This window comes from Pteropus alecto, unplaced genomic scaffold (assembly GCF_000325575.1).
Source record: "Pteropus alecto unplaced genomic scaffold, ASM32557v1 scaffold45, whole genome shotgun sequence".
NCBI lineage: Eukaryota > Metazoa > Chordata > Mammalia > Chiroptera > Pteropodidae > Pteropus > Pteropus alecto.
This window is the reverse complement of record NW_006442491.1, coordinates 19,119,792-19,137,608: the sequence shown is the minus strand read 5'-3', so window position 1 is coordinate 19,137,608 and position 17,817 is coordinate 19,119,792. Positions and strand designations below refer to the sequence as shown.

The 17,817-nt window shown below is 49.6% G+C and overlaps 1 protein-coding gene and 1 pseudogene across 1 annotated transcript in view; one reads left to right on the top strand and one right to left on the bottom strand.

The window, feature by feature from the left end:
* The window catches only part of CCM2L (CCM2 like scaffold protein), a 13,790-nt gene extending 8,060 nt beyond the window's left edge, over positions 1-5,730 (bottom strand). The window contains exons 1-5 of the mRNA XM_015596888.1: positions 5,701-5,730; positions 3,291-3,458; positions 1,226-1,309; positions 945-1,128; positions 62-78 (exon numbers count right to left, since the gene is read on the bottom strand). Coding sequence (XP_015452374.1) covers positions 62-78; positions 945-1,128; positions 1,226-1,309; positions 3,291-3,458; positions 5,701-5,730 — 483 coding nt within the window. The remainder of the gene's footprint in view (positions 1-61; positions 79-944; positions 1,129-1,225; positions 1,310-3,290; positions 3,459-5,700) is intronic.
* Positions 5,731-9,511: 3,781 nt separating this feature from the next.
* LOC112471163 lies at positions 9,512-9,630 on the top strand (annotated as a pseudogene).
* The last annotated feature ends 8,187 nt before the right edge of the window (positions 9,631-17,817 follow it).

The following is a 17,817-nucleotide window of genomic DNA, read 5'->3' as shown; positions in this document are numbered from 1 at the left end:
CACCCGGCGGGCCCGGGTCACGTCCCGCGCCGCCGGGGCTGGCGTCTACACCGGCCGGCACCGGGTCCACGCCTAGACCTAGGAGAGGCCAGGGAGCCGTCAGCCGCAGGAGATCCGGCTATCAGCCCCCTCCTGAAGCCAGCTGCGGGACCTCACGGCTCAGCCCAGGGGTCTCGCCGCGCCCGGCTGCGCCCCCAGCCTCAGGCCCCATCCCTGGCTTCGGAGGTCTGAGGCCAGACCCGCCCCCACACAGCGTCCTTACCATCCCGCCTCGCCCCCGGCTCCACCCCTGGCTCAGCAGACTGTTCCTACCTGCTCCACCGCACCTCGGCGCACCTGCCGTCTGAGGGTGGTGGTCAGGCTGTCCCCTCCCTCTGTACCCTCAACTTGGACCCTGTCCTTGGTTTCAGGGTCTCCTCCTTGAATTCCGGATTCCCCTCAACTCAGCCCCTGACCTCAGGCCCAGCTCCTCGTTTGGCGTGATCTAACATCTTCCACCAGCTACCCCAGCCGCTAGCTTCGCCCCTTGCTTATGGCCGCGTCCCCAGATCCGACTCTGCGGATCGCCGGGCGTTCCACTCTACCTTTGGAGCGCTGCGGCCACGCTTCACTACACCTTCCCTCACCATGTCCTTTAACTTTGCAACCTGTGGTGGCCTCAGGATTCTCTGGCTTCCCCACCCTTTCCCAGGCTTCCTTAGTAAGGGACAGTGGGTCAGGCCGCCCGCTCTTCAACCTCAACCTTGGGCTCGGTCTTATCGCCTATGGCCTTGGCCTACTCCTAGTTTCAGGGTATGGTGGTCAGGCCGTTCCATCATCCCATCACCCAGCCTCAAGCCCCAGCCTTGCCCCAGGCCATGTCCATTCCGAAGACAAGACTTGGAACCTTTTCTCTCCCCCTTCACCTCCTGGCCCTGTCCCTCGGTAGGCCTCGCCTGCTGTACCTGTCTTAAGCACCAGCAGGTGCAGCGCGTCGTCCTGCAGGTAGGAGGCGGCGGCGATCTCGTGAGTGGGGATACGCAGGATGAGCTCCTCATTGTCTCGCCAGGTGAGAAGCAGACAGCGGGCTGACAGGCTCAGGATGCTGTCCTGCTCCGCCGTTGTCTTCAGCGGCAGCTCCTTCAGCTGCTGCGGGATGAGTCGAATCTCCTGAATCCCTGGGGGCCTCGGGTGGAAGAGGGAGAAGGGGACGAGATCCTGCCCTCTCCCTTCCCTGGAGCCTCACCCTGGCCGTGTCCAGCAGCTGCAGGAGCTCATCCCGGCTGGAGGGGTTCAATGAGGACGTCACCCAGGTAAGGTGGCCAAGGAACTGGGTGGGAAACAGGGGTGGGGTGGAGAGAGTGGTGGGAGAAGGGCAGAGAGAGGTCACCCTGAAGCCTTGCGGACCCTGACCTCCTCACTGAGGTAGAAATATCTGAATTAATAATAAGAACCTGACGAATAAACAAACAAAAAAGATAAAAGATAAAGTTAAAAGAAACAATAATAAAAACCTGGTAATAACTTATTGAGCTGGTCATAGAAGCCAGACACAGTCCTGAGCGTTTCATGTACATTCACTCATTCATCCTCACTATAAGGATGAGAAAACGAGGGCACAGCAAAGGTAAACAACATGCCCAACATCACATTCCTAGAAAGGGCAAAATTGGCGTGATCTGACATCTTCCACCAGCTGCTCCAGCCACTAGCTCCACACAAGAGTCCACACTCTCAAAGCTGGTTTAGATCACATGAATACATGGTTATTTAGCTACGACAGAAGCAAAAGCTCAAAAGAACTGACTACTCGTGAATTCCTGCTTGGCCCGAGGGCCTCTGTTCACCCCAAGCACCAGAGTCAACTGACTGTACAAGTCACTCACCCTCTTTATGATCTTGTTCCAGAAGTCAAATGGAAAGGGACGAATGTTATATGGAATTAGTATATAATTTTGTCAGAAAAACTATGTCCCAAATTAATAAGTTGATTCTTAATTCATTCTTAATAACTTAATATTACCACTGAATTTAAGTGTTATTTCATCAATATAAGAATTAACTTTTTCATTACTTTTATTCTTTTAGGTGAATTCTGCTAATTAAACCTTTTCTCTCTCTTTTTTTAATTCTCTATGAAATTTCAGTCCTCAGTTTTTAAGTGGATTTATTTGTTAGCTTTTCTCTCTATAGAGGGTTGCCAGATAAAATATGAAATGTCAGACAAATTTGAATGTCACATAAGCAACAAATACTTTTTTAGTTTGTTCTTTTAGTATTTTTAGTCTCATGTAGTATTGGGACCTATATTAATACTAAAAAAATACTCATCGTTTATCTGACATTCGAATTTAACTGGGTGGCAAATTTTGCTAAATTTGACACTCCTGCCCCCGTATCAATCTTCCTTGGGTAATGAGAATTCTTCATAGTTCCTTCATGATGTTCATGAAATAGGAGTAAAGCCTTTGAGTGGCCTAAGTCCCTTGTGACTTGCTGAACTGGGTTCCTGTAACCTGGACACTGTTTGAGTAGCAACAATGTCACTGCAGTAAAATCTCACAGGAAAGTAGGACTTTTTAGTTCACGGAGCACCCTCCCTGCGCACTCCCCAGGAGGTAGATTTTGAGCCCTGTGTTGAGATGCGAACACTGAGGCTGAGCAGATGAAAGTCATGTGCTGAGGGTCCACAGCATAAGGCAAGGTACAGGCTGCCCAGTCTTCTTTCCCCTGAGGCTCCCCTGCATGAGACAGGGCTGGTCAGGGGTCGATGTCGGGGAGACGTAAGGTCTCTCCTGATGGGATCCAGGACGTGCTACCCCAACAGATGACACCTTGGCATACTGAATATCTTAAGCCGAGGGAGTTTGAGAAAATAGCAGATACACGAAGATCACTCTGTCCTCCCCACTCACCCTTCCCTGATCAATTTCCCATGTGAAATGTCCCCTCCCTGTACCAGGAGGAGGAGACAGGATTTAGGCCAGAGAAGGCTATGTAAGCAAACCTCGTTACTTCACCACTCACTACCCCTAGCCCAAACCCCTCGTGTCTTGTTAATTCTTCACAAATTCATTGTTTCTTTGTCCAAAAGATATAAAAGCTTTCTGCTCTGGTCACTTGTTGGAGTCTTTGTTTTCTTGTGAAGGATCCCATGGACATGTAAAACTTTAATAAAATGTATATGCTTTTCTCCTGTGACTCTGTCTTCGTCAGTTCAATTTTTAGACCCAGACAGGGAATTTGAGAGGATTGAGGAAAACCCTTTCTTCCCCTAAGACTGTGTCCACCCCTTCTCATCCCGCACGCACCTTGACCTCTTTCTCCAGGTAGTCACACAGCAGAATCTGGGGGTCGATGAGGTAGTCAGGGGGATAAAGGGGCATGGAATGCAGGGGCCTGCGGCTCACACTGCTTCGAAAGGCTGCTCTGCGTGCGGCCTTGGGGAACACCAGCCTCCGGATGGGGGAAACGAAGCCCTGAGGAGGGTGGGGGAATAACATGGATAACAGTGACCGACTTTGTGGAGCACTTACCATTCTTAGATTTTACTTACATTACCTAACTTAATTCTCACAAAAACTACAGAAGAGGTACCTCCATAATCCCCATTTTACAGACGGAGAGACTAAGCCTCAGAGAGAGAACTAGCTGATAAGGTCTCCAGCTAATCATGGTAAAACCAATAGTCTACACTGGGCAGTCTGGCTCCAAAACCTCCATTCTAAACACCCAGATGAGGGTGGATGCCCTGTCAAGGTTCAGGTTGGGGCAAATGCAGAAAAATATTAAGAATCCTTGTGACTGAGTGGTGGGAACCTAGATATTTCTGAAGTTCTTCTCTGTGCTTTCCTAAAAATTAGAAATAGTTTAAAAGTTCATTTAAGTATAATTCAGTAGGCATCTGCATAAAAATGGCCTGGAACAAGGTTAAAGGTGTAAATCCTAGGGCTCCAGCCCAGCCTAACAGAATCTAATTCTCACAGAAGAGTTTGAGCACTACTCTGGAGCAGCACTTCTCAGTGTGTGGTTTTTGGATGACAAGCAGCAGCAGCAGCAACTAGAGAGAAATACACATTCTCGCACTCTATCCCAGTCCTAGTGGATCAGAACCCCGGGTAAGACCCAAAGATCTGTGATTTAACAAGCTATCAGGTGATTATGATGCATGCCTAGCTCAAGTTTTAAAACCAATATCATGGAGCCTGGATGGGGTATATGGAAAGTCTGAGAAATGAGAACAAATAATCTCCTTGGAAAGGCATTCCAGTCAGAGGGCACAGCGTGTGCAAAACCCTGGAGGCTTTAAGGACCAGATGAGCATGAGCCTGGAGAAGCTGTGTGTAGTCTTGTGGCTGAATTATGAGATGAACATGTCATAGAGACCTTGACTGCCAGCTATGGAGCTGTGTATGTGAGTGTGTGTATATGTGTGAGTGGAGTAGGGAGGTAACTATTGTCTGTGGCCCTGAATGGTCCAGCCCTGCTCACCTCTCCAGCCTCATGCCACACTGCGTTTCACTCCTTCCCTCCAGCTACTGGGACATCTTTCAGTCCTTCTTCCTTGCTGTTCGTTCCCACCATGGAGCTTTTGCACATGCTGTTCCTCTGCCTGAAACAGTCTTCCCTACCCCCTTTCCTTCCATCTGTCAGATCTCAGCTCAAAATGACCAGTCTACGGCTGGGTTCCCTATTATCTAGCACTGAGTAGGGAGCATTTTATGCAGTGTTGTATTAATTGCTTTGTTTAAAAAAAAATTAATAGTATCTCCCCCACTAGACTGTGAGCTCCAGGAAGGAAGCAGGGACCTCGTCTGACTTTGTTTGCCACTGCAACAACACCAGCATCTGGCATAGTACCTGGCACATAATAGGTGCTCAATAAATATCTATAGAAAGAATGAATCCAGAGAAAACAAGCACGTCCATCTTGACTCCCTTCTGAGCCCTCATGATTCACATGGGAGCTTTTGGAACAGCCTGACCTAGGTATCCCTGGGGGAAGAGGGCTTGGTGGGGATGAGGGTGGGAGTTGGAATCCGAGAGGCTCCCTGAACTGCAAAGACAATCAGAGAAACAGAGAACCACGGGAGCACATGTCTTAGTGTTGGGAAAGGGTGGGGACCTAAGGGGTGCGGGAGATGATTCCTAGGCTGAGGCCTGAGGAGCGGGCCCTGGTATAAGGATGGGGAGGGGCAGACCAGACGGGAACCCAGTAGGGGAGGAGGTATGTGTCTGAAGCCTGAATAGGCAGCCTTATAGCTGAGGTCCTTTTGTCGGGGAAGGTAGAGAGCAGGGGGATGGATCTGTTGGATGTCTGCTCCTTCATCTGAGAAGCTACAGGAAGGAACCCCCAGGAACCCCAGGGAGGGAGGTTGGGACTATCTCCCAAATGAATCTGTTCGGCTGGGTTTCCCTAGAAGGTTCCTGTCTGCCTGTACATTCCGGTGGCGGCGGAGTGGGGGGCGGGCTGGGGCATTGTAGCGGGGTGGAGGGTGGTTAAGGTTAGACAGAGGCCGCCGAGAGCAGGGAGGACAGGTTAGTTAGTAAGTTTGAAGCCTAAATGTCTGGCTGCCCAAGGATAGGGAGGAAGGCCTTTCCAAATGAGAAGAAAGGCCGTACTTACATCCCTCACTGCCCATCGCCCCCACCCCAAGTTTCCCACTTCCCCAGCACTGGGGACATTTCTGTGCCCTGCATCCCTCCCAACCTCCCACGTACCTTTTTCCCTTTCTTGACTTCATATTCCATGGTGAATCGTCCCTTCTACTCCTGCCACCCTACTGGCCACCCTCTCCACCCTCTCGGCCCTCTCCCCCCACGCAGTTCCTTTGTTCTTTTTCCTGCCTGATCGCCTGATCGGAAACTCCACCAGCCCTGGAGTTCCTGCCTCTCCTGTCTGATAGTGAGCAGAGGTGGAGGGGGCTGGACACAGCCTTGGAACCCTAACTTAGCCAGAGCAACTGACCTGGGGAGGAACAAGCCAGAGGCTTGCTGTTGAGAGGGCTTGGGAGTTGAGTAAGGTTGGAGTCAGAAAATTTGGAGTCCGAAAATTCCGAACTCCACCCCTACTTCTGCCACTGACCTTGCTGTGTGACTTTGGCAAGGCAAGTCAGTTAGTCAGTTACCCCTTTCACAGCCTCAGTTCTCTGTCCCCCGCACACTCTGAATTGGAAGTAAACATTGCTTCCAATGTTTCCAACCCTCTCTGGGTTGCTGTGGTGAGAACTAAATGAAAGAGTGGGTGGGAAGGTGCTTCATAAACTATATAATACTGTGTCCAAGCAAGTTGTGATTTAAAAAATTAATCATTTCTATTAAGGGAGGCAGTATGTATGGGCTTTGGAGATAGGTTGCCTGAGTTTGAATCTTGACTTCGCCACTTACTAGGATTATGACCTTGGGCAAGTCCCTTAATCTCTTGTGCCTCAATTTCCTCTATAAAATGGACATAATACCAATCTGACCTCGTAGTGACCTTGTAAGGATTAAATGCACTTAGAAGAGTTCCTGACACATATGAAGTGCTCAGTAAGTACTAACTATTTACTTAGTTATGTGTCTGTGTCCTGGGCAGTTTTACTGTCTCTTGGGAGAATATTAGGGTGGCAAGGCTCCCTTTGTAGTTCTGTGCTTAACACTTGATATATTTCATTTCATTTAGTCCTCATAACATTGAGGTGCCGTTATTATACCCATTGTACAGATTTTAAAAACAGGCTCATCTGCAGAGGCTGACCCAAGGGGGTCACACTGTGAATAAGAGGAGCATCTGGGATTGCTGCCGGGTCTGGATCTGAAGCCTAGTCCTTAACTATAGGACCAATGCACTTGCGTGGCCCACCCAGGACAATTGGAAAGGTTCTGATTGACCCAACCTCTCCTTGCCATAACACCTGGTTCCAGAGACGCAAGCTCTGGAACCGATTTGCTGTATGATCCAGGGCAAGTTACTTATCATAACCTCTTTGGGCTTCAGCTTTCTTCGTCTTTCCAATGGGAACAATAACCCCAAAGCCCTGCCCTACAGTTAGAGGTACAGCAAGAGAGACATCAGGCATCAAGATCAAGATGAGAAAGTGGTTGGAAATTGTGAAATGCAGGGGCCAATGCATAAGACTGTATTTTCTGAACTTATGGATGTGCCAGGTCGATGCTCGTTGGAGCAAGGGTCAGAGCTCCCACTGCCTCTGGGTATGAAGGCCACAGGAGAATCCCAACCACCAGCCTTTCCTTCTTACCTCCCTCCCTTTTTCTGGGGGAGGGCGAATTGTCCAGCCTGCTTAGTGTAAGCCCACACAGCCACTTCCTCCTGTTCCTCTATATCCTGCCAGTCACATCCTAGCAGCAGGAAGGGAGCTCTCCATCAAGCATCCAGCCAACAGGAAGAGGCCAGGGTGTGTGACCCAATCTCTGACCGCTCCTGACATTAATACTCCCATTTAACTCCTTGAGCAAGCCCTGAATTCTCACCCTCAGGGAATTTCATTCCCTGGCAGCAGGGAATGAAAGGTGCTCTCTTGCTCTGGCACATCCATGACTAGCTTTTGCAAGTCTCTTTCTCTTTCTGAGCCTCAATTTCCCAATCTGTAAAACGCAGACGTATATTATTCCTGGACTAACTCCAAACATCACTGAACTGCTGGGACTCTCAAATATCAGAAATGTTCTGAGTGCCACTAGAAACACCAAACTATCTGTATCCTCTGCAGTACCCATCCCAGGGCCACGAACAGATCAAGTGGTTAATAAATGTCCATGGAAGTGGGTGGAGACTGGTGAACCTAGGTTCAAAAGTGTATGACCTTGAACAAGTAGCTCATCTCTTGGAGCCCAGAGTTTTTATGTGTCAAACGCAGAATAATAATGGTGCTTGCCTCTGAATGCTGCTGCAGGGATTAAATGAAAAGAGAAACATATGATGGTAGCATTTATTATTAAAATTAGCTTGTGAATCATAAAAGAGATGAATAAAACAAAGTCTCTGCTCTCAAAGACTTAACAGTTGTGGCAAATAGGATTCATTTCTTTTGAGCCATCTCCAGTTGATTGGCAGGGGCTGCTTGGAGCTCTGTGTAGAGGATTATAAACACCAGCCAACTCTCAGCATGAAAAAGGGATTGATTATCAATGCCTGCCATGGGACAGGAGCGGGGAATGTGGCAGCTGGTACACAGTGCGTATGCTGACCCTGACCTGGTTAGAGAGAGAGACACATAGGCAAAGAACTCTGATGTAAAGCAAGCGACTAGTTTGGGGAAGGTAGAATCAGGAGCCACTCCCCAAGCTCATGGAATTCAAATCAAGCTTTAAAGAGCGTATGGAAGGAAGGTCACTCTAGGCAGAGGAAACAGCTCGAGCAAACACACAGAATACCTGAGTTGCAATGATTTGGCTGCCAAGAATAGACGACCCGATCAAAGGTGGCTTAGACAATAAGAAAAATTTATTATCTCTTAAGAAGTCTAATCGTAAGTGATTTCAGAGCTCGTTAATTGAGCAGCTCAAAAATGGCATCAACTTTCTTATATTTTCTGCTTTGCTGGTATTATGGGCTGAATGGTGTCTCCCAAAATTTATATGCCGAAGCACTAAGACTCAGTACCTCAGAATGTGGCTGTTTTTGGAGATAAGTGAAAATGAGGCTGAAGAGTGGCTGCTAATCTAATCTGACTGATGTCGTTATAAGAAGAGGAAATTCAGACACACAGAGAGACACCGGGGTGTACGCACACAGAAGAAAGACCATGCGAGGACACTGTGAGAAGGCCGCCATCTGCAAGCCGAGGGGAGAGGCCTCAGAACAAACCAATCCTGCTGACACCTTGATCTTGAATTTCTAGCCTCCAGAATTGTGAGAAAATAAATTTCTGTTGCTTAAGTCACCCAATCTGTGGTATTTCGCTACAGCAGCCCTAGAAAACTCATACAGCTGGCAAGATGGCTGTTGCAGCTTCAGGAGTAATACACACACATTATCCTGCTTTTGATGCCATCAGCCCTTGATGAAGTCAAGGGTTTCCCCTTCTTGTGTATCTTTTTATTATGAAGGAAAACCTTTCCCAGGGAGTCTTCAGAAGACTTCTCTTAGGAATCTAGGGGCCAAATATATTAGCCAGAATATATCTTGGCCGTAACTAAGACCTAAATAATAGTGGCTTAGACATATAGAAGTTTGTCTCTTCTATCACATAAGTAGTCCAGGGCAGGTATTGGAGCTCTGTGTATGCAGGACCCAGGGGCTTCCTGTCTTGTTGCTCCACCATACTAGGGTTTTGCTTTCAACTTCAAGATGGCTCTCTACACAGCTGTAGTCCAGCCAGCAGGAAGGGTAAACAGCCAGAGGAGAGCACATCCCCTCATTTTAAAGGGATGATCTGGAAGTTAGAACAAAGTTCTACTGCTCATATCCCATTGGCCAGAACTTGTTTCCATGGCAATACCTATTGCAAAGGAGGCTGGGAAATGCAGTCTTCTATTTTGGGTGGATATGTGCCCAGCTAAAAATTCCTGTATGGGAAAAGGGGACTCTGTCTGCGGTCATGCTACCCTGAACAAGCCCGATCCTGTCTGATCTAGGAAGCTAAGCAGGGTTGGGCCTGGTAAGTACTTGGATGGGAGACCACCTAGGAAGACCAGGTGCTATAGGCGTAAAAAATAAAAAATAAAAAATTAAGGGATTGTAAGCTGACAAGGTCCTTGCAGTCTGTGAGGTCAACCAAGGGTTGCCTCACCTAAAAAAAAGAAAAAAGAAAAAAAGAAAAGAAAAAGGGACTCTGCTCTCTGCTATGTGAGGATACAATGAGAAGTCAGCAGCCTATGACCGGAAAGAGGGCTCTGACTAGAACTCAACAATTTTGTCACCCTGATCTTGGACTTCCAGCCTCCATAACTGTGAGAAATAAATTTCTGTTGTATATAAGCCAGAAAAAAAAGGGGGAGACATGGATACTAGGGGACACATAACAGTTTCTGCCTCACAGCAATCTCACCAATCCTCAGTCATGGGAATTATCTTGCACCAATGGTTCTCAAACTTAGTTGTGCATCAAAATCACCTGGAAGGCTTATAAAAACATGCTACTCCCCATGCAACAGTGGCTGCTTCTGTAGGTTTGGGGTGGAGCCCGATAATTAGCATTTCTAACAAATTCCCTGGTACAGCTTGTTCTGGGGACCACACTTCGAGAATCAGTTTTAGTTCAGTGGTGACGTGCTACTTGGGACCAGGTAGGAGGCTATATTTCCTGAACACTTGGGATGAGGCGCCTAGGAAATGAGCTCTATATGCATGAAAGAATGGTGAGAAAGGCCATTGGGTGACAACCAGGAGAGTCTCATAGAAACGAGATGAGTGGTTTGGAGAGGCTGTGAGGACTTGGGCAGCATAATGTTGGAGATGAAACTCAAGAGGTAATTTGGGCTCAGACTATGAAATCTCATCAGAGAAAAAGGTTAAACTTTTATCCTGAAGGCCCTGGGGAGGTGCTAAAGCAAGGAAATGTCAGGATAAGATTTGTGAGAGGATGCATTAAAACAGTGGTCCTAAAAGTGAGGTCCTCAGACCGCTTGCACCAGAATTTTATAAATGCAGATTCCCATGCATGCTCTATCCACCCACTGGCTATGGAGATGGAAATCTGCATGTAAAACAAACTCATTTTACCCAAAATGTTTCTTTGCACTTTGAAGTTTGAGAATCTCTGGATTAGAGGGTTGAAGCCCCCTAAGGCAGAGAGAATATTTAAGGGCAAAACCCTCTAGAATGGAAACTCCATATATCTTTCTCTTCACTGTGCCCGGAAAAGTGCCTGGCATATATAGTAGATACTCAATAAATACTTGCTTTAGTGGCCTTAGGAACTTCAGTCTGGGTCCTGATTTTGTCGTGGACTCATTCTCTGACCTCTGGCAAGTCTGCACCTACCCCATCTCTCTTGTTTTCCTTATCTATAAAAATAAGAGTTTGGAGATAATCCCTGAAACCTTTGACAGCAAGATTCTGATTAATTGAAGCTTTGTCCAATCAACAGGGAGCTTTGTGAAATGTCCTGGCCTCCCCCTGCTAAATATCTTTGTCTCTTAAAAGAGCCACAGGGACTGCGGGCAAAGGATGTCCTTCCTGCCAGCTCCCTCCTTCTTTCTCTCCTTCCTCTGGCCAGTACAGCCAAAACAATAGGACACAAACAGCAGGTACTGAAATGACTTTTAATATCTCATGTCGCAGCAAAATTAAAAATATACAAAAAGTTCGTGGTGTACAAAAGAGTCTCAGTACAGAAGCCCCAGCTTGGGGCCCCCTCCCCCTCCTAGGGGAAGCGCAGAGGGGTGAGTGGGGGTGGGGGACTGAGGATGGCACTGATGTAGTAATACCAGGAGGTGGGACTGGAATGGGAAACTAAAATGGGCAGGGGTGGGGCCCGATTAGTGAGGGAAGAGAGAACCTGGAGAGGAGAATCACCTGGAATTGTGCTGAGGGAGGGAAATCGACCCCTCAACCATGGCTAATGGTTCCTGGAGTGGGGGGGCTAGAGTGAAGTGGGGGACTATCAGGACTGGGGGTGCTCCCCGGGCACCCTCTGGTCCCACCTTGCCACCAACTCACTGTGTGACCTTGGGCTCTCTGGGCCTTTCCCTTCACTGAAACAGGGCACTGGGTGATTAAAACGCCAATTCCCACCTTGGGGTCCCAGGCCCTGAGGGTTTCAAAGGGAGGAATGGGGGCCCAGGAGTGCTCTTGAGAATTGTATAAACACTCCAATAAGAACACAAATATTCCCCTGCTCTCAAGCCCTGGAAGCTAACTCGAGGCCTTGGCAGCATTTATCTGCAATCAGAAGCTCAGCTTGAGTCAATTTAATATGGGAAAATTAATTATTCTTTAAGAATTGAGGCTTATTTGGGAGAAACTCTCCCAAACTCTAGGATCCTCAGGCTCTAGGAATTGTTTGGGTCTTTTCCAGCTATTTATGACCAGTTCAGAAAACCAAGAGGTTCGGGGCTCAGTTTACGAGGCCCCTCCAAATGTGGTGATGTAGCCCAGTAGACATAGGCCTGGTTTGGATTCTGGGGTTTGGGCGAGAGGGAGATCGAGGAATATCCTTGTCCTACCTGGTGCCTTTCTCACCCCCTACTCTCCACTCTGGGATTATTGCAGGTGCTCCTGGGCCCCCACCTCTTCAGCCTGGCCTGTGGGTGCCCTTACAAGGATTGTGCATAGAATAAAGGCCAGGATTGCTGGGGAGAGGGCAGCCCCTCCTTGCAGCGAGAAGGGAAGGGTGGAGGGAAAAGGGACTGTATATGCCTTTCTGTTTGAGGAGGAGCTAGGACAGGGCACCAGGGTACCACCCCTGCCCCCCTGGGGAGTTTTCTGCCTCCAGGAACCAGGCCATCCCAGACTGGGCCTTCCTCTCCCGCTTTCACAATTTCCTGCTCTTCCTCCCCTTGCCTCTACCTGCACACAGCAACCAAAACCCCAGGAATGTCCTAGTTTCTTCCCAAACAGAATAGCACATACGGTCCCCTTTTCCCTCCAGCCCGAGTCTCAGAAGCTCCTCTGGTTGGGAAGGACATACTCAGCTCCCATCCCCACCGCTGCCACATGGCTTGGCACTCGCTCAGTCCCTTTCATTGAGACATCACAAAGCACATTAGTACAGAAATATTGATGGCTCCCCCACCCCGCCCCAGGCCCTATCTCTAGCTCTATCTGGAAAGGAGACAAGTGCTAAAGGGTAGCAGGGGCCAGCACAGGATGGGGGCAGTTGGGTTCTGGCTTTCAGTCCTCATCCTGTACCTGGACTGTCCCCCACTCAATGCATGTCCCTCCTAACCAGGTCCCAAACTAGAGAAGACCCAGCACCTAAACTAGCCCCCACAGGCACTGGAGGGGCCTGTAGCCCTTATCAGATAGTGGTTCCCAAATCAGGAATCCTGGGACACCCAGACCTCCCTTCCCTTTTCAACTGAGAAGACAGCGGGACTAGCTCTCAGGTGGCCAGGTGCTGGGGAGTTAGGGTTGAACTAGAAAAGTCTCGGAGGAAACCAGGGCCTCTGTCCTTGACTTCCCCGAGGGGGTGTCCAGACTGCAGGGCTTCCAAGAACCTTCTCATTTTGAACCAGAGTTTTCAAACTGGTAGACTCATGGCCCAAATATGACTGTTTAGTTTGGTCAGCACAGGGTTTTTCAAAAATTTGAATTTTAGTGCCGATAGGCAGGGCATGTACTCTCCTATTTGCCAGAGTCCTCACCACTCCCTATCATCTAGCACAGGGGTCTGGAACTGGTCCATGGCCTGTTAAGAACTGGGACACACAGCAGGAGGTGAGCGCAACTTCATCTGTATTTGCAGCTGCTCCCCAGCACTAGCATCACCGCCTCAGCTCCACCTCAGATCATCAGGCATAGATTCTCATAGGAGCACTGGTCCCTGGTGCCAAAAAGGTTGGGGACCGCTTCTAGCACCTACTAGGACCATAGAATATTGAAATAGAGACAGATGAGCAGATTCCGATGAAGCTGGGTACCTGGAATGCCTATATTCTGTTGTCTTCTTTGACAAGAGAAGGCCCCCACCTCTTCAGCCTGGCCTGTGGGTGCCCTTACAAGGATTGTGCATAGAATAAAGGCCAGGATTGCTGGGGAGAGGGCAGCCCCTCCTTGCAGCGAGAAGGGAAGGGTGGAGGGAAAAGGGACTGTATATGCCTTTCTGTTTGAGGAGGAGCTAGGACAGGGCACCAGGGTACCACCCCTGCCCCCCTGGGGAGTTTTCTGCCTCCAGGAACCAGGCCATCCCAGACTGGGCCTTCCTCTCCCGCTTTCACAATTTCCTGCTCTTCCTCCCCTTGCCTCTACCTGCACACAGCAACCAAAACCCCAGGAATGTCCTAGTTTCTTCCCAAACAGAATAGCACATACGGTCCCCTTTTCCCTCCAGCCCGAGTCTCAGAAGCTCCTCTGGTTGGGAAGGACATACTCAGCTCCCATCCCCACCGCTGCCACATGGCTTGGCACTCGCTCAGTCCCTTTCATTGAGACATCACAAAGCACATTAGTACAGAAATATTGATGGCTCCCCCACCCCGCCCCAGGCCCTATCTCTAGCTCTATCTGGAAAGGAGACAAGTGCTAAAGGGTAGCAGGGGCCAGCACAGGATGGGGGCAGTTGGGTTCTGGCTTTCAGTCCTCATCCTGTACCTGGACTGTCCCCCACTCAATGCATGTCCCTCCTAACCAGGTCCCAAACTAGAGAAGACCCAGCACCTAAACTAGCCCCCACAGGCACTGGAGGGGCCTGTAGCCCTTATCAGATAGTGGTTCCCAAATCAGGAATCCTGGGACACCCAGACCTCCCTTCCCTTTTCAACTGAGAAGACAGCGGGACTAGCTCTCAGGTGGCCAGGTGCTGGGGAGTTAGGGTTGAACTAGAAAAGTCTCGGAGGAAACCAAGGCCTCTGTCCTTGACTTCCCCGAGGGGGTGTCCAGACTGCAGGGCTTCCAAGAACCTTCTCATTTTGAACCAGAGTTTTCAAACTGGTAGACTCATGGCCCAAATATGACTGTTTAGTTTGGTCAGCACAGGGTTTTTCAAAAATTTGAATTTTAGTGCCGATAGGCAGGGCATGTACTCTCCTATTTGCCAGAGTCCTCACCACTCCCTATCATCTAGCACAGGGGTCTGGAACTGGTCCATGGCCTGTTAAGAACTGGGACACACAGCAGGAGGTGAGCGCAACTTCATCTGTATTTGCAGCTGCTCCCCAGCACTAGCATCACTGCCTCAGCTCCACCTCAGATCATCAGGCATAGATTCTCATAGGAGCACTGGTCCCTGGTGCCAAAAAGGTTGGGGACCGCTGATCTAGCACCTCCATTTCATTACCTGAATGCTTCTGAATTTGCAACCCATGCACCTGCCCCAGAAAACTTCCCACTGCCTGAGGTTTCTTTCAACTCCAAGCTCAGGTGAACTCTAAGGGAAGGACCTGTGGTACTTTGGCCCTTAGGAGGGCACTGGAGCTGCCAGGCAAGACCTTCCCTGGATACTCCCAGCCCCCTTGGCTCTCACCCTGAGACCTGGACATTACCCAGGCCTTGCCCTCCCTGCTCTGTTTACCCCAACTCTTAGGGGTGACACACACCTCTGTGGGTCACAAGTGTTGGAAGGGGTAAGGCAGATTTGAGGGAGACACTGGGATGAAGTGGATGAGAAGAGGGAACCAATAAAGCCTTCATTGTTGGGGAGCCCCTTGTTGGGGAGGGGTGGAGGTGTGTGCTGTTCAACCAGGGATGACAGTTACAAGGCACGTGGTACATCAGTGCGTGGAGGGGCGATGAGGGGTGTGTGGTGCCTGGAGAAGTTTGGGGGACACAGTCAGTAGCCTGGGGGATCAGTTCAAGAAAACCAGGAGGCAGAAGTCTGCCATAGGAATGGGGACATCGGTCTCCTGGGGATGAGGATACTGAGGGCAAGGCAGGGCCTGGCACATTGGGTACCCAGAGTATCTTGTTCTCTTCTGGTCCTGGCAAAGTTAAGACAGACCCAACTGTCTCTCATCTCCAGAAGAAGCCTAACTCTGCCATTGACTTCCTGTGTGATCTTGGGCAAGTCCCTGGCCCTCTCCGGGCCTCTGCATTTCTCCTTTATGGTGGACTTGGAGGACAGTTGGCTTAGGGGACGCCAAGAACCCCGCTGGGTTGTGGTTCTGGAACCTTCTCTCACTGAAGGACTCTGTAAGGATTCTGGAAAGGACTGAGCACCCAGGCTGGGGTAGGGGACCGGGAATAGGGAGCAGGAATCAGGAATCCAGGGGGTCCATTTCTGGTGAGGAAGAGACCCGCTGAGGTAGATTGTGTCACAGAAATGAAAACAAAATAACAGTTCAAATGGGATGGTGCCCTTCCCCACTCTGACTTCTCTATCCCAGTGGAACGAGGGGACTGGCAGGGACAAGATGAAGTGGAGGACAGGCTGGTGGGGAGAAGAACCTCAGGCCTGGGAGGGTGAGATTCTGAGCTCCCGGGGATGTGTGGGGGAGAGTCCTTAAGGAGACAAGCTCTTTCCTGAAGGTAAGAAGCAGGAAGAGGTGCCTGCAGCTCCCTCTGAGGGTCATTTCTGTTGCTCTCATGTCCTTGCAGGCAGAGGTTCCGAGGGAAGGTTTTATGATTGATAAGGTTTTATGTGGGGGGTGGGGATGGAATAAGGTCTAAAAATGTGGTGATGGCTTCCCTGAGAACCTCAAGCCACTCAGCACGGCCAGCTCAGTACTATTTCCTGGTTCTCTGGGTGTCTCCTGGAACACTAAGGACTCCCAGCTCCCAGGGAAGATATTTTTAACTCTTCCTTTCAGAGAGAATGGGGACGAACCAGAAGTCTAGAACTGAAGAGAACGGGGCAGCCAGATGGGCCATCCCAGGAGACTGGGGAATAAAATAACTTGTCAAGGGTGACCCTCTGTAAGATGGGTTGATAACATCTCTTTTGCAGGAATGTTTCAAATAAGGTAAAATTTAAGTGAAACAACGTGGGGTGAAAACTCCTGGAACGATCAGCCCTAGAGAAATAGTCAGGTGGATCTGGGTCCACAACCTCAATACTCCCATCTAACAAAGGGCTTCAACATGTGTGTAACTGGCCATAGAATTTGGCCTCCAAAGATGATATGGGCAGAGGACAAAGAGGATGGGTGAATGCACCAGAGGGGGTCTGGGTCAGCTTTGGGCTTCCCCCACCATCCTTCACCTTGAGGCCTGGTTCCTGAGGCTTCTTAGGGATCAGGGAAATAGGAGAGGGAAAAAAAATTCTTTGTGCATTGGTGGGAGGGATGCGCACACCATCTTGGCCTGTGTGCCGGGGTGGGTGAGGTGACTTGTGGCCTGGGTGTGATGTGTGCTTATATGTATAAGTGTATGTGTGTGGTCCTATCCCCTCTGCCTTCGGGGTCACCCTGCACCCTGAGTGTGGCCCTCTCCCCATATCCTCAGCAAACTCACTACCACCTATCACTACCTGATGGGGCAGCCAGGAGTCTGGGACTTTGTGAGATTAGATGCCACTCTGGGCCTCAATTTCCCATCTATAACTCAAAAGAAGCTGAACCAGAGAGCACTAAGTGCCCCTCTAATTTGCATAGTCTAGGATTCTCATGGTCCACCTCACCCCCAGCCCAGGTCTGCATCTGTCCTTAACATCCTCTGCTGTGCCTTTGTAGTGAATGCACTTTAGCTGGCATGGAGGAGTAGGGATATGGTGGGGGGTGTTCTAAGCCCTGCTTAAAGGCTTTGTCCCCTTACCCTACAGAACTGCCTACTCCTACTGCCTACTCCCGTACCCTATCCAGGTGGAGAGGAGGGGCCCTGGGCGAGTGGTCTCATGGGTACCCTGGGATGTTTTGGGCCATGGGAATGAACCACAAGTCCTAGAAGGTTTGGGCAAAACAAAGCACTTTTCCAGCTGCTGCCCCAGGGAATGACATCTTCAGGGTGGCTGAGAGCCAAGATTTATGTCACATTCCTAGAGCTCATTTTTTCTAGCTGGAAACCCGTTGGCAGTTGAAATGTATTGGGGGTTCTGAGGACAATTTCCTCTTGGGAAGAGGGGTGAGGACCAAAGTGGAAAGGGGCACAGAACGCCTATGAACCCCATGTCTAGAACTGGAGTACCTATTTCTAGAATATTTCTAGAGGCCCCTCCACCACCACCATGGCAGGAGTGAGAACCCCCCAGAGCATAGCAGCTGGGCTCCAGTGCATTCACCCTCATAACAGAATCCAAATCAGCGACTTCCTAGGATATTTTCTCAGCTAAGTGTTCTAGAACTTAATCCAGAACTAAGAAT